At 44.0% G+C, this 16,464-nt stretch overlaps 1 protein-coding gene across 1 annotated transcript in view; it reads left to right on the top strand.

The window, feature by feature from the left end:
- LOC124795392 (UDP-glucosyltransferase 2-like) overlaps nucleotides 1-16,464 on the top strand; it is a 716,702-nt gene that overhangs the window by 633,784 nt on the left and 66,454 nt on the right. Inside the window, exon 4 of the mRNA XM_047259404.1 lies at nucleotides 10,528-11,352. Coding sequence (XP_047115360.1) covers nucleotides 10,528-11,352 — 825 coding nt within the window. The remainder of the gene's footprint in view (nucleotides 1-10,527; nucleotides 11,353-16,464) is intronic.

The following is a 16,464-nucleotide window of genomic DNA, read 5'->3' as shown; positions in this document are numbered from 1 at the left end:
TCCTGAGTTGGTATTTCTGTGGGTTCTGTGCACACAATCCTGCATGACGACCTGAAAATGCGAAAAGTGTCATCCAGGTGGGTGCCACGAATGCTGACGGACGACCACATGGCTGCCCGTGCGGCATGTTGCCAAGCAATGTTGACACGCAATGACAGCATTAATGGGACTTTCTTTTCGTCGGTTGTGACAATGGATGAGACGTGGATGCCATTTTTCAATCCAGAAACAAAGCGCCAGTCAGCTCAATGGAAGCACACAGATTCACTGCCACCAAAAAAATTTCGGGTAGCCGCCAGTGCTGAAAAAATGATGGTGTCCATGTTCTGGGGCAGCGAGGGCGTAATCCTTACCCATTGCGTTCCAAAGGGCACTACGGTAACAGATGCATCCTACGAAAATGTTTTGAAGAATAAATTCCTTCCTGCACTGCAACAAAAACGTCCGGGAAGGGCTGCACGTGTGCTGTTTCACCAAGATAATGCACCTGCACATCGAGCTAACGTTACGCAACAGTTTCTTCGTGGTAACAACTTTGAAGTGATTCCTCATGCTCTCTACTCACCTGACCTGGCTCCTAGTGACTTTTGGCATTTTCCAACAATGAAAGGCACTCTCCGTGGCTTCACATTCACCAGCCGTGCTGCTATTGCCTCAGCGATTTTCCCGTGGTCAAAACAGACTCCTAAAGAAGCCTTCGCCGCTGCCATGGAATTATGGCATCAGCGTTGTGAAAAATGTGTACGTCTGCAGGGCGATTACGTCGAGAAGTAACGCCAGTTTCATCGATTTCGGGTGAGTAGTTAATTAGAAAAAAAATCGGAGGCCTTAGAACTTGAATGCACCTCGTATATATAAGAACGCTGCGCGAGGAAGAAAGTCCCCAGTTCTCTCCAGACGCAGATTAGCACACCACCTGTGCCGGGAGTCGCGTCGCGTCGGTATCATTGCTATAAACAGCCTCGGATGCCGTATTAAGTTACTCGGGATACGCGTAACCATGAAATCATTTTCGAGTGAAGTGTTAATTCTGGGATGACTTTAATGATCTGTCTTCAGTTTGCGTATGTCGTATTTTCACGTGCCGCCGCGGGACAAACATTCTACCATTATTTAGCGTGGCGTTTGATGAACATTATCATCAAATTATGGCGAGCATTCACTTAAACATTTAATTTGGACAGTTATAGTTGCATCAGCGCATTAGACTCTGAACTTCTCTGGTAGTTGGATTGTGTGGATTCTTTTTTTTTCATCTGTGACTTTCAGAATATAGCGAACGTTTTTACAGGATCGTATTTTGATTATGAATCCCAGACAATCTCCTAATTCCTCAGAGCTATAAGCTGTAGCTGTAAGTGTATTTCTCAGATGAAGTGGGCACTAGGAATTCTAATTACAGGCTTCACGTTTTGCTAATCACTTTCTGGTTGCCAATATTGTAGTTAGAGAGCCAGTGTTGAGAACGGCAAAAGACAGCATAAATAATAGGAACATTTATATAACAATTAATTCCACCAGCCTCCCACAATTGGAGCATCGGCAGGGAAATGCATCTTTTCTGCAGTGTTTCTACATTCAAATAAATAACAGCAATTAATTTCCACCCGCCGCCCCACAACTTCAGTGCTAGGTAATAACCACCTGTGATCAACCATACTATCAACAACCATATCTTTCCTGTAGGACCCAGAAATCAGGGTTCTACACGTGCACCTTTAGTCACTGACGGCCACGATGCACTTTCATTAGCATAAGCGTAGGAACAACGTCTTTGGATGTTCGAAGCAAGGGTAAAAAGGTCGCCTGGATTTTTATATTTCTCATATGTTTCATGTATGTACGTATGATGCCATTCATATTAGCAACACCACTATAAAGGTATTGATGCCTACGTGATGTCGTTTACATTAATGGAATGGATATTATATGACTTCCATGAAACGTACGAAGAAAACTGTAAGATTTATATGATCTCCCCTTTGTTAATTATTGTATAATCAGTCAGAGCCTGCATAATTAGCAAACAGTTTTCTGTTGTACACACTGGTTAAACAATGTTGTATTTTGTACTGCCTCTCTTGTATATTATCACATTTATAATTACGAGGAGAATCCACACATGTCACCTGATTGTGATAGGATCGACATGAGATTGTGTGTCTGGCTATTCACAAAACTTGGAAATTATGCCAATACATGGGAACTATAGGCTTTATATTGGAACGGTATTACAGTTGTTGCATTAGTGATTTCATATTTGTCTTCGTCAAAGTATATTAATGTAGTTCTTATTATCTACTGATTGTAACATGCGAGGTAACCGATGGAAAAGTATAGCACATCGAATACATCAAAAGTGTTCTAAACAATTGTCCTATAGTGAATATCATATTATTTAATGTCCTGTAATCTACAGAGACAAATGGTGTCCTACTTGTTTTCTTATGGGACTCTGCTTACCTAGACCTGTCAGTTGCACCCGTGGTTTGTAACGCCAACATCCAGGAGATACTTTTCACCTTCTATTTCACGGGGTCTAAACTAGCAATTGTTAATGTTATTTATGTAATTGCTTTTCTCATACTTTATTCCAGTTCATACAGTGCTGTGAAAATGGTCTATCGCCGATTCTCCCATATCTTTCAGTTTACACTTCAGTTTTGTTAGAAACTGTGATATGTTACATTGTGTCTATTCTGTCCATGACAGTTTGAAACTAATGATAGCTAATATACGCTACTGGCCATTAAAATTGCTACACCAAGAAGAAATGCACATGATAAACGGGTATTCATTGGACAAATATACACTCCTGGAAATGGAAAAAAGAACACATTGACACCGGTGTGTCAGACCCACCATACTTGCTCCGGACACTGCGAGAGGGCTGTACAAGCAATGATCACACGCACGGCACAGCGGACACACCAGGAACCGCGGTGTTGACCGTCGAATGGCGCTAGCTTCGCGGCATTTGTGCACCGCCACCGTCAGTGTCAGCCAGTTTGCCGTGGCATACGGAGCTCCATCGCAGTCTTTAAGACTGGTAGCATGCCGCGACAGCGTGGACGTGAACCGTATGTGCAGTTGACGGACTTTGAGCGAGGGCGTATAGTGGGCATGCGGGAGGCCGGGTGGACGTACCGCCGAATTGCTCAACACGTGGGGCGTGAGGTCTCCACAGTACATCGATGTTGTCGCCAGTGGTCGGCGGAAGGTGCACGTGCCCGTCGACCTGGGACCGGACCGCAGCGACGCACGGATGCACGCCAAGACCGCAGGATCCTACGCAGTGCCGTAGGGGACCGCACCGCCACTTCCCAGCAAATTAGGGACACTGTTGCTCCTGGGGTATCGGCGAGGACCATTCGCAACCGTCTCCATGAAGCTGGGCTACGGTCCCGCACACCGTTAGGCCGTCTTCCGCTCACGCCCCAACATCGTGCAGCCCGCCTCCAGTGGTGTCGCGACAGGCGTGAATGGAGGGACGAATGGAGACGTGTCGTCTTCAGCGATGAGAGTCGCTTCTGCCTCGGTGCCAATGATGGTCGTATGCGTGTTTGGCGCCGTGCAAGTGAGCGCCACAATCAGGACTGCATACGACCGAGGCACACAGGGCCAACACCCGGCATCATGGTGTGGGGAGCGATCTCCTACACTGGCCGTACACCACTGGTGATCGTCGAGGGGACACTGAATATTGCACGGTACATCCAAACCGTCATCGAACCCATCGTTCTACCATTCCTAGACCGGCAAGGGAACTTGCTGTTCCAACAGGACAACGCACGTCCGCATGTATCCCGTGCCACCCAACGTGCTCTAGAAGGTGTAAGTCAACTACCCTGGCCAGCAAGATCTCCGGATCTGTCCCCCATTGAGCATGTTTGGGACTGGATGAAGCGTCGTCTCACGCGGTCTGCACGTCCAGCACGAACGCTGGTCCAACTGAGGCGCCAGGTGGAAATGGCATGGCAAGCCGTTCCACAGGACTACATCCAGCATCTCTACGATCGTCTCCATGGGAGAATAGCAGCCTGCATTGCTGCGAAAGGTGGATATACACTGTACTAGTGCCGACATTGTGCATGCTCTGTTGCCTGTGTCTATGTGCCTGTGGTTCTGTCAGTGTGATCATGTGATGTATCTGACCCCAGGAATGTGTCAATAAAGTTTCCCCTTCCTGGGACAATGAATTCACGGTGTTCTTATTTCAATTTCCAGGAGTGTATTATACTAGACCTGACATATGATTACATTTTCATGCAATTTGGGTGCATAGATCCTGAGAAATCAGTACCCAGAACAACCACTCTGGCCGTAATAACGGCCTTGATACGCCTGGGCATTGAGTCAAACAGAGCTTGGATGGCGTGTACAGGTACAGCTGACCATGCAGCTTCAACACAATACCACAGTTAATCAAGAATAGTGATTGGCGTGTTGTGACGAGCCAGTTGCTCGGCCACCATTGACCAGACGTTTTCAATTGGTGAGAGATCTGGAGAATGTGCTGGCCAGGGCAGCAGTCGAACATTTTCTGTATCCAGAAAGGCCCGTACAGGACCTGTAACATGCAGCCGTGCATGATCCTGCTGAAATGTAGGGTTTTGCAGGGATCGAATGAAGGGTAGAGCCACGGGTTGTAACACATCTGAAATGTAACGTCCACTGTTCAAAGTGCCGTCAATGCGAACAAGAGGTGACCGCGACGTGTAACCAATGGCACCCCATACCATCACGCCGGGTGATACGCCAGTATGGTGATGATAATGACGAATACACACTCCCAATGTGCGTTCACCGCGATTTCGCCAAACACGGATGCGATCATCATGATGCTGTAAACAGAACATGGATTCATCCGAAAAAAATGACGTTCTGCCATTCGTACACCCAGGTTCGTCGTTGAGTACACCATCGCAGGCGCTGCTGTCTGTGATGCAGCGTCAAGGGTAACCGCAGCCATGGTCTCCGAGCTTACTGTCCATGCTACTGCAAACGTCGTCGAACTGCTCGTGCAGATGGTCGTTGTCTTGCAAACGTCCCCATCTGTTGACTCAGGGATCGATACGTGGCTGCATGATCCGTTACATTCATGCGGATAAGATGCCTGTCATCTCGACTGCTAGTGATACGAGGCCGTTGGGATCCGGAACGGCGTTTCGTATTGCTAACAGTCATTGGATCTCGACCAACGCGAGCAGCAATGTCGCGATACGATAAACCACAATCGCGATGGGCTAAAATCCGACCTTTATCGAAGTCGGAAACGTGATGGTACGCATTTCTCCTCCTTACACGAGGCATGACAACAACGTTTCACCAGACAGCGCCGGTCAACTGCTGTTTGTGTATGAGAAATCGGTTGGAAACTTACCTCATGTCAGCACGTTGTAGGTGTTGCCACCGGCGCCAACCTTGTGTGAATGCTCTGAAAAGCTAATCATTTGTATATCACAGCATCTTCTTCCTGTCGGTTAAATTTTGCGTCTGTAGCACGTCATCTTCGTCGTGTAGCAATTTTAATGGCCAGTAGTGTATTTAAATACAGAACTATTTTTCTGATATTTTGTCTTTCTTGTACAGTCCTTTAGAGTGGACTAAATGCATCATTAAATTAACAAAACATTTGTGATCCGTACAAAGATATTATTGAGTGGTACGTACGAGTCACGGTACTCATTAGCACAGTCTGATAGATGGATACTAGTACGTCGGAAGCTACGTTGTAATGGCAAAATGTTCATACTGGCGCTGAAGGTATACTCTTGAGAGTATTACGTAAACATTTGCTTACAACTCAGCACAATGTTCCAGTTGGTGGTCTTTCACATCGTTGTAATGTCTCATAGCTCAGCGGCTGACGCCAGTTCATAACAGTGTCTTCGTCACACATGTAGGCTACGCAAACGCAGCAGTTCGGTGCAATGATCAGCAAAGGGAAAGATAATCTGCATTTATTTGTTGTGATGCCATTATTTCGTTCAGTGTACATTTTAGAATAACTTCTCAATTGTGTAAAAGGTTTTTACGTTTCTCATTTTCACTCAGTGCCGTAAGACATTCTAAGCAATCTTCTCGAACATTTTCACATAGGACTTTTATTATAGGTTGTACTGGTCGTTTTGAACGTTAGTTTGTTGTACTGAAGTATTTTTCTTGGCTAGTTGTTCTGAATCTTCATTATCATGAATCCCAACGTGGGATGATACCCGTTGACAGATTGCTTATTACTCTTCCTTTAATAATGAATTTACACTAGATAAACTTGTGGCGATTGTTAACATTTTTGAACTTTCAATTGAATATATACGTTGAAGGGCCGATAGTGAATCACTAAGTTACACTGCTTTCAGAAGCCCATTTTTCCGTGCACAACGTCTGTGCAATGGATTACTTACGCATTTGGATACCTCTACGTGCTACAGCCCAGTTAACGCGAATTTGTTTCAAATGAGTTCTTGATGGAACTTCTCATATTTAGATTTCTGGTTGGGGAGAATGTGAAGAAAGGATTTCAAGTAAGATCATCTTACAGTGCTACAGTGGAATGCAGGACGCGTGTCCCAGTCAAAGGAATGTCCGATCACGAATGTGGAATGTTACGAAAACAATATTGTAACTTCTTCCACAAAGCCAAACATCTCTGTGTTGAAAAGGAATTTCGATGACATTCTGTCTTGTTTTTTTTTTTTTTACATCTACTTACTTATTTCCATCATCGGACTTGATTTGCAAATGCATTTGAAAACGCATAAATACTTTCTCTCTCTCTCTCTCTCTCTCTCTCTCTCTCTCTCTCTCTCTCTGTGTGTGTGTGTGTGTGTGTGTGTGTGTGTGTGTGTGTGTGTGTGAGAGAGAGAGAGAGAGAGAGAGAGAGAGAGAGAGAGAGAGAACATGTGTTTCTTTGTTTCCTTTTTTTCGCTTAAATAATAAATATCAATTATTTTACTGTTGTGAAAGAAACATGTATATATTATTCCGTATTTATTAAAATTTCGTAAGATGAACTCACTCAGTTATTTTAATCTCGTTATAAAAACTACACGCTCACACAAATCGCATATACAGAAAAACATTATTAAATACAAGATAGTGCTCTTGACTTACAGAATTTTTGTTGTTGTCAGTTATCTTTTTGCAGTGTCCCTCCTTTTGTCCATTTACACATACACATTATTTACACATTTTCATACATCCATCTCCACCAGCAGCTTCCCAGACCAACCTTAAAACGGAACTTAATGAAATTGCTATTTCAGTAATAGACAAATTCTTGCAAACAACCGTCCACAGCACACAATAATGCTGTTCTCTGCGCACATGGTCGTCAGTACAGTATCCCATTTTTATTGTCAAAGAGATGTAGCTTCAGAATTTTAGTAAATCGCTGACAAAAATGAGCAGTAATTACGTAGGATAAATAAGCAGCGAAATTTACGTCCATGTTGTGAGAAAATCCTCATGGTTTTACGTAAATTCAATTTGCAATTTTTCTATTTGACAGCTATTATAAAACATGTTGTTTGGCAAGCTGGTCTTACAGTTGTTTGTTGCATGTGTTAATATCGCTTAAATGGACCAAGCAAGGTCATAACTTTTATACTGAATAACGAAAGCTGTTGTTCTGGTCATCGGCCGCTGCATGGGAATTCGGACGCTATGGCTGGCACCTGCTTAGCTGTGGCGCATGCGCTTGACTGTAGCAAAGATGGTAATTTTTAGCCTTCGCAAAAGTTATCAGCGAACACAAAAAAATTTCCCTATAGCTCACTGGAGCATTTGAATTTATTTATTTGTTCAAATAACGATATTATTATTACTTTTCTTTATGAACTGAACAGCGCGGTTACTAAAAGTATTGCTGTTAAACAATTAAGGCGATTGATTACTGATTCCGAACAGACTGAGGGACACAGGAGTTCAATAGTAAAATTCACTCCTTAATCATAACACTGTCTACCTTCAGTATCGTTGTGATACTTAAATATATCCATGCGTTGAACAGCTTAATTTGTAAGTATAGGGAAAGAGAAGATTGTGCCTTACCTTATTAAATCCTTTGAAAAAAATACAACGTCTAGGTGCATATTATTACCAAGTTCTGTAGGAGTTAATTTGATTTTAATTAATTCGTAAGTTTACTGTGAATTTAGAAGCAAAGTTGTTAACTGTACTTTTTACTCAGGATTTCACGATGGAAGTAAGCCAAACTGATTCTAATCCAATTTACTGGCAGCCATCTTTAAACCGTATTATGTAATGAATTTTTGAAAATTATTAACTGGATTGTGGACTTTCAGTTAGCAAAATTTACGTCAGCAAATGGCAATCAGTGCATAGGTACTTAAAACTGCTGATTTTTAGCATTGCATTCTGTAATCCTATAACCTAAATATATCATGATTCGAAAGACAGTAATTTTTATACAAAATATTGTTATTAATCAATGAAGAAGGACTGAAGATAATACAGTAAGATACTGATGAGACAAAAGTCTAATCACTGTTAGTAATAAACTATAATGTTAAAATTAATTGTTGTTTCATTTTGACCTGTCGTGACTGATACTCTGTTAAGAAAAAAACTTTTCTGAAAAAACTGCAAGTCTTGCCTTGTCGAGGTTTTCCCTATCGTAAGTGTGGCGAGCGAAGATCTCACACCCTTTCTTCACGTCTCTGATAGCTTAATATGCTCCAAGCAACATTACTCTTCCCAGAGACGTTGCTCCAGTAGCAGTATGGCTTACTAAATTTCAGAGTGTTGTAAGTCTTAAAATTCTGCATCCGCGACTTGATGGTTGCAGGGACGACTTATTGGCGTGTAAGGAAAAAGCTACACCACTTTGTTGAAGATTCGACGGATTTTTAGCACCACAATAATTTTACAACCGTGGCCATCAACAGTGCGTGTACAACCGTTCAACCCCTCACCACTGTCGCCTTTTTTCACAGAGCACAACAGAGCGCTCCAAACCAATCGTCCATTCCGATTGCTAGATTTTCGCAGTATTAATTTTTCTCTTCATTAAAGAATTAATTAAACCCCCGAAGTAAAGCAGTCGCTTAAAATTTGATAAATAACTTTTACGTGTTTTCGTCTTTTTAAAATAATGCGCATATTGTAATTAACACTTTTTACAAGTTTACTGAGATACATCCATTGGCAGCATTCACATATACTCGTAGTTTCAAGATTAATCAACTAATATTTGTATCGAAAGCGATTTAAAAGCAGTTAATGTTTATGTATCTGGCATAGTTGTTCCGTTACAAAGTCTCCGAAATTTCGTCAAATCTTGCACAGGTGGAGACTTATTTATTTCTTATCTACTTCATTTTCTAAGTGTCAAATCTACAATGAGGTTCATCGTGCGTGCACCTTTTAATGAAAGTAGGAAACGCAAGGAAGAAACTAAAAAAAAATCTTACTTTCTGTTTACCGACAACATTTTGAGTAGGGGAGATTACTGCTCGTCATACAGAGGAAATGCTGACTCGCTGACAGACTCGACAAAAAAATTGCTTATGACCTTTCGGCCAAAAGACCTTCTTCTAATGCAGAATACACACACACATTCACAATTGTCCCTGGTCGCCGAAGCCGGATCTCAGTGACCAGAATCAGTTGCCATGAAACTTCCTGGCAGATTAAAACTGTGTGCTGGACCGAGACTCGAACTTGGGACCTTTGCCTTTCGCGGGCAAGTGCTCCAGAAGGTAGGAGACGAGGTACTGGCAGAAGTAAGCTGTGAGGACTTGGGTAGCTCAGATTGTAGAGCACTTCCCCGCGAAAGGCAAAGGTCCCGAGATCGATTCTCGGTCCGACACACAGTTTCAATCTGCCAGGAAGTTTCATATCAGCGCACACTCCGCTGCAGAGTGAAAATGTTATTCTGGATCAGTTGTCATGTGTGTGAGTTGTGCTTACGTGGAAGTGTACGTGTGTTTCCTACGTTAGAAGAAGGCCTTTTGGTCGAAAGCTCACATGTTTAGCAGTCTTTTTGTTGTGCCTGTCTACTCCTACACCTATATCTACATCTACATTTATACTCCGCAAGCCACCCAACGGTGTGTGGCGGAGGGCACTTTACGTGCCACTGTCATTACCTCCCTTTCGTGTTCCAGTCGCGTATGGTTCGCGGGAAGAACGACTGCCGGAAAGCCTCCGTGCGCACTCGAATCTCTCTAATTTTACATTCGTAATCTCCTCGGGAGGTATAAGTAGGGGGAAGCAATATATTCGATACCTCATCCAGAAACGCACCCTCTCGAACCCTGGACAGCAAGCTACACCGCGATGCAGAGCGCCTCTCTTGCAGAGTCTGCCACTTGAGTTTGCTAAACATCTCCGTAACGCTATCACGCTTACCAAATAACCCTGTGACGAAACGTGCCGCTCTTCTTTGGATCTTCTCTATCTCCTCTGTCTCCTCAGAGGAGATGTTTAGTAGCAATCTGTCCTTTTCATAATATAGTCGTTGTTCCATTCTGGATTTTCGGTTGTTTGCTTTCTGTTTAGATGAATACGTGGGTGCTGGTGGCAGCCCTGCTCTGCGCCGCGCCCCTGGATCCAGCTGGTGCGGCAAACGTGCTGGGCCTGTTTCCGTACCCGGGCGTCAGCCACTTCGTGGTGTACGAGCCCCTCATGAAGGCCCTGGCTGCTCGAGGGCACCGAGTGACCGTCTACAGCCACTTCCCACAGCGCCAGCCGTCGCCCAACTACACGGACGTCAGCTTGGTGGGCTCCATGCCCCTAGTGCTAGAGAACGTCCCTTTCTTCCCAGGGATCGGAACCAACAACATTTTCACAGACGTGTGCGGTATCGAGGCGACAGCTCTGAACACGTGCGAGGCTACACTTGAGTCTCGTGCTATGCAGGAACTTATGAAATCCAACGAGTCGTTCGATCTCGTCTTTACTGAAATGTTCCACTCCGATTGTATGCTGCCTTTCGTGCACAAGTTCCAGGCGCCCCACATCGCCATGTTCTCGTCCGTCCACATGACGTGGACCGATTACCGGTTCGGCAATCCGACCAACCCTTCCTACATCCCTACCCAGTTCTCTCCAGGAATCTACAGGATGAACTTCCTCCAGCGCGTGAAGAACACGTTCTTCTCCGTGTACCTAAACTGGTACTACGAGTGGTATGTGGAGCCTGCCATCAACGCTATGGCAGCGAAATACTTTGGCGAGTCGCTACCACCAATGCACGAGATTGCGAAGAACACCAGCCTCTTGCTGCTGAACACGAGTCCAGTGCTGAACCTTCCTCGGGCCATGGTGCCCGCGATAGTGGAGGTGGCTGGAATCCACTTGCCGCAACTTAAGAAGCTTCCACAGGTCGGTATCATAGCTGCTGGCGCTTCTTCCGGCTTCGTGTTGCAATACTCCCGATAAAAGACGATGAATTTTTCTCGGTCTATCATCCGAGTCAAGGCGTCGTTGTACGGCAATGTGTCCATAAGTTTCCTACTCGTCAACTTCAGGAGAAGTGTCGGATTCATGTCTATTGCATGTCTGCAGTCGAGACAGAGCAGTCTGTGGTCCAGCGGCTATAAAGACACACAATGGAGATGAACCCGACACTTCACCTGAAGATGACGAGTGGAAACCTGTGAAAACGTTACCGCCAACGACGGGTTTATTCGACTAATAACCCGAGAAAAATCCTTCATCGAGATTCGCCGACAAAGCCTCCGTTCCCATGTACTCCATATTAAATTCCGTCGATTGTTAATAATTGAATAGCAAATGGCTCTGAGCACTATGGGACTTAACTGCTGAGGTCATCAGTCCCCTAGAACTTAGAACTACTTAAACCTAACTAACCTAAGGACAATACGCACATCAATGCCCGAGGCAGGATTCGAACCTGTGACCGTAGCGGTCGCGCGGCACCAGACTGTAGCGCCTAGAACCGCTCGGCCACACCGGCCGGCAATTGAATAGCAGCCTGAGTTCTAATCTTTAGTCCGCAGCTCGTGATCGTGCGGTAGCGTTCTCGCTTCCCACGCCCGGGTTCCCGGGTTCGATTCCCGGCGGGGTCAGGGATTTTCTCTGCCTCGTGATGACTCGGTGTTGTGTGATGTCCTTAGGTTAGTTAGGTTTAAGTAGTTTTAAGTTCTAAGGGACTAATGACCATAGATGTTACGTCCCATATTGCTCAGAACCATTTTCTAATTTTTATGTGAGCGTGACTCAATAGATAAGCGCTAATTGGGAGTCGTATCTAATCAGAATGCTGCTGCACAACAATATCAAACACTATGTAGAGGGGAACCGTGGACCTTGCCGTTGGTGGGGAGGCTTGCGTGCCTCAGCGATACAGATGGCCGTACCGTAGGTACAACCACAACGGAGGGGTATCTGTTGAGAGGCCAGACAAACATGTGGTTCCTGAAGAGGGGCAGTAGCCTTTTCAGTAGTTGCAGGGGCAACAGTCTGGATGATTGACTGATCTGGCCTTCTAACATTAACCAAAACGGCCTTGCTGTGCTGGTACTGCGAACGGCTGAAAGCAAGGGGAAACTACAGCCGTAATTTTTCCCGAGGACATGCAGCTTTACTGTATGATTAAATGATGATGGCGTCCTCTTGGGTAAAATATTCCGGAGGTAAAATAGTCCCTCATTCGGATCTCCGGGCGGGGACTACTCAAGAGGGCATCGTTATCAGGAGAAAGAAAACTGGCATTCTACGGATCGGAGCGTGGAATGTCAGATCCCTTAATCGGGCAGGTAGGTTAGAAAATTTAAAAAAGGGAAATGGATAGGTTACAGTTACATATAGTGGGAATTAGTGAAGTTCGGTGGCAGGAGGAACAAGACTTTTGGTCAGGTGATTACAGGGTTATAAATACAAAATCAAATAGGGGTAATGCAGGAGTAGGTTTAATAATGAATAAAAAAATAGGAGTGCGGGTTAGTTACTACAAACAGCAAAGTGAACGCATTATTGTGGCCAAGATAGACACAAAGCCCATGCCTACCACAGTAGTACAAGTTTATATGCCAACTAGCTCTGCAGATGATGAAGAAATTGATGAAATGTATGACGAGATAAAAGAAATTATTCAGGTAGTGAAGGGAGACGAAAATTTAATAGTCATGGGTGACTGGAATTCGTCAGTAGGAAAAGGGAGAAAGGAAACATAGTAGGTGAATATGGATTGGGGGGAAGAAATGAAAGAGGAAGCCGCCTTGTAGAATTTTGCACAGAGCATAACTTAATCATAGCTAACACTTGGTTCAAGAATTATGAAAGAAGGTTGTATACCTGGAAGAATCCTGGAGATACTAAAAGGTATCAGATAGATTACATAATGGTAAGACAGAGATTTAGGAACCAGGTTTTAAATTGTAAGACATTTCCAGGGGCAGATGTGGATTCTGACCACAATATATTGGTTATGAACTGCAGATTGAAACTGAAGAAACTGCAAAAAGGCGGGAATTTAAGGAGATGGGACCTGGATAAACTGAAAGAACCAGAGGTTGTACAGAGTTTCAGGGAAATCATAAGGGAACAATTGACAGGAATGGGGCAAAGAAGTACAGTAGAAGAAGAATGGGTAGCTCTGAGGGATGAAGTAGTGAAGGCAGCAGAGGACCAAGTAGGCAAAAAGACGTGGGCTACCAGTAGTAGAAATCCTTGGGTAACAGAAGAAATATTGAATTTAATTGATGAAAGGAGAAAATATAAAAATGCAGTAAATGAAGCAGGCAAAAAGGAATACAAACGTCTCAAAAATGAGATCGACAGGAAGTGCAAAATGGCTAAGCAGGGATGGCTAGAGGACAAATGTAAGGATGTAGAGGCTTGTCTCACTAGGGGTAAGATAGATACTGCCTACAGGAAAATTAAAAAGACCCTTGGAGAGAAGAGAACCACTTGTATGAATATCAAGAGCTCAGATGGCAACCCAGTTCTAAGCAAAGAAGGGAAGGCAGAAAGGTGGAAGGAGTATATAGTGGATTTATACAAGGGCGATGTACTTGAGGACAATATTATGGAAATGGAAGAGGATGTAGATGAAGATGGAATGGGAGATAAGATACTGCGTGAAGAGTTTGACAGAGCACTGAAAGACCTGAGTCGAAACAAGGCCCCGGGAGTAGACAACATTCCATTAGAACTACTGATGGCCTTGGGAGAGCCAGTCATGACAAAACTCTACCATCTGGTGAGCAAGATGTATGAGACAGGCGAAATACCCACAGTCTTCAAGAAGAATATAATAATTCAAATCCCAAAGAAAGCAGGTGTTGACAGATGTGAAAATTACCGAACTATCAGTTTAATAAGTCACAGCTACAAAATACTAACGCGAATTCTTTACAGACGAATGGAAAAACTGGTAGAAGCGGACCTCGGGGAAGATCAGTTTGGATTCCGTAGAAATGTTGGAACACGTGAGGCAATACTAACCCTACGACTTATCTTAGAAGAAAGATTAAGAAAAGGCAAACCTACGTTTCTAGCATTTGTAGACTTAGAGAAAGCTTTTGACAACGTTAACTGGAATACTCTCTTTCAAATTCTGAAGGTGGCAGGGGTAAAATACAGGGAGCGAAAGGCTATTTACAATTTGTACAGAAACCAGATGGCAGTTATAAGAGTCGAGGGGCATGAAAGGGAAGCAGTGGTTGGGAAAGGAGTGAGACAGGGTTGTAGCCTCTCCCCGATGTTGTTCAATCTGTATATTGAGCAAGCAGTAAAGGAAACAAAAGAAAAATTCGGATTAGGTATTAAAATCCATGGAGAAGAAATAAAAACTTTGAGGTTCACCGATGACATTGTAATTCTGTCAGAGACAGCAAAGGACTTGGAAGAGTAGTTGAACGGAATGGACAGTGTCTTGAAAGGGGGATATAAGATGAACATCAACAAAACCAAAACGAGGATAATGGAATGTAGTCAAATTAAATCGGGTGATGCTGAGGGGATTAGATTAGGAAATGAGACACTTAAAGTAGTAAAGGAGGTTTGCTATTTAGGGAGTAAAATAACTGATGATGGTCGAAGTAGAGAGGATATAAAATGTAGACTGGCAATGGCAAGGAAATCGTTTCTGAAGAAGAGAAATTTGTTAACATCGAGTATAGATTTAAGTGTCAGGAAGTCGTTTCTGAAAGTATTTGTATGGAGTGTAGCCATGTATGGAAGTGAAACATGGACGATAACCAGTTTGGGCAGGAAGAGAATAGAAGCTTTCGAAATGTGGTGCTACAGAAGAATGCTGAAGATAAGGTGGGTAGATCATGTAACTAATGAGGAGGTATTGAATAGGATTGGGGAGAAGAGAAGTTTGTGGCACAACTTGACTAGAAGAAGGGATCGGTTGGTAGGACATGTTTTGAGGCATCAAGGGATCACAAATTTAGCATTGGAGGGCAGCGTGGAGGGTAAAAATCGTAGAGGGAGACCAAGAGATGAATACACTAAGCAGATTCAGAAGGATGTAGGTTGCAGTAGGTACTGGGAGATGAAGAAGCTTGCACAGGATAGAGTAGCATGGAGAGCTGCATCAAACGAGTCTCAGGACTGAAGACCACAACACCAACATGTAGAGGGGCTCTTGCAATAATCACTGTCAAGATAATTTACACTGTTTGAGCTACGTATTCTAGTTAGACACCAAGTGAGACAGACACTACTTTCGTCTTAGACTTCCAATTACTGTTAATTTCAACACGATTATATACTTTGGTATATCGTCACACGCTGTAACGATAGTTAGCGCCGGCCGCGGTGGTCTCGCGGTTCTGGGCGCTCAGTCCGGAACCGCGCCACTGCTACGGTCGCAGGTTCGAATCCTGCCTCGGGCATGGATGTGTGTGATGTCCTTAGTTAGTTAGGTTTAATTAGTTCTAAGTTCTAGGGGACTGATGACCTTAGATGTTAAGTCCCATAGTGCTCAGAGCCATTTGAACCATTTTGATAGTTAGCGTACACAGTCATCACTGCAGTCTATTGAGCCGCTGGTTCGGTTGACGCGAATGCGTATTTTCGTCACTCCATAAATGTACTCAAGACTCTTCGGTGATATCACTTGTCGCGTTTCTGTATAATGTTTCTGTTGCGTTGTACTGGGGGCAACAAGCAGCGGTGAGAGCACACTCAGCCGGTAGGACATCACGAGATACTTTCTCCCGCCATTCCGACCACGATATGCCCACTGACCGAAGGCTACGCCCTGATTATTATTATACTCACTCACTTAGCGCTCGTGGCACTTGGCAATCGATTCTGCCTACCGTCGACTCGTGTGAGGCAAAACGTGTTTATCTCTGAGCAGGGGATGGTGGACCCCTTACAGTGGTCAATATGATACAGCTCTTTTTTCTTGCTGTGATGTAATGATAAAGTGAAACTGCCCGTCGTTTCTTTGGACGTCTTAAAGATCTTCCTCCGGTTCTTTCAGTTTGTGAATATTTTTGTGTACACTGCATG

Source organism: Schistocerca piceifrons, chromosome 4, assembly GCF_021461385.2.
Source record: "Schistocerca piceifrons isolate TAMUIC-IGC-003096 chromosome 4, iqSchPice1.1, whole genome shotgun sequence".
NCBI classification, from domain to species: domain Eukaryota; kingdom Metazoa; phylum Arthropoda; class Insecta; order Orthoptera; family Acrididae; genus Schistocerca; species Schistocerca piceifrons.
The sequence above is the reverse complement of the archived record's forward strand: the minus strand, read 5'-3'. Positions and strand labels throughout refer to the sequence as shown.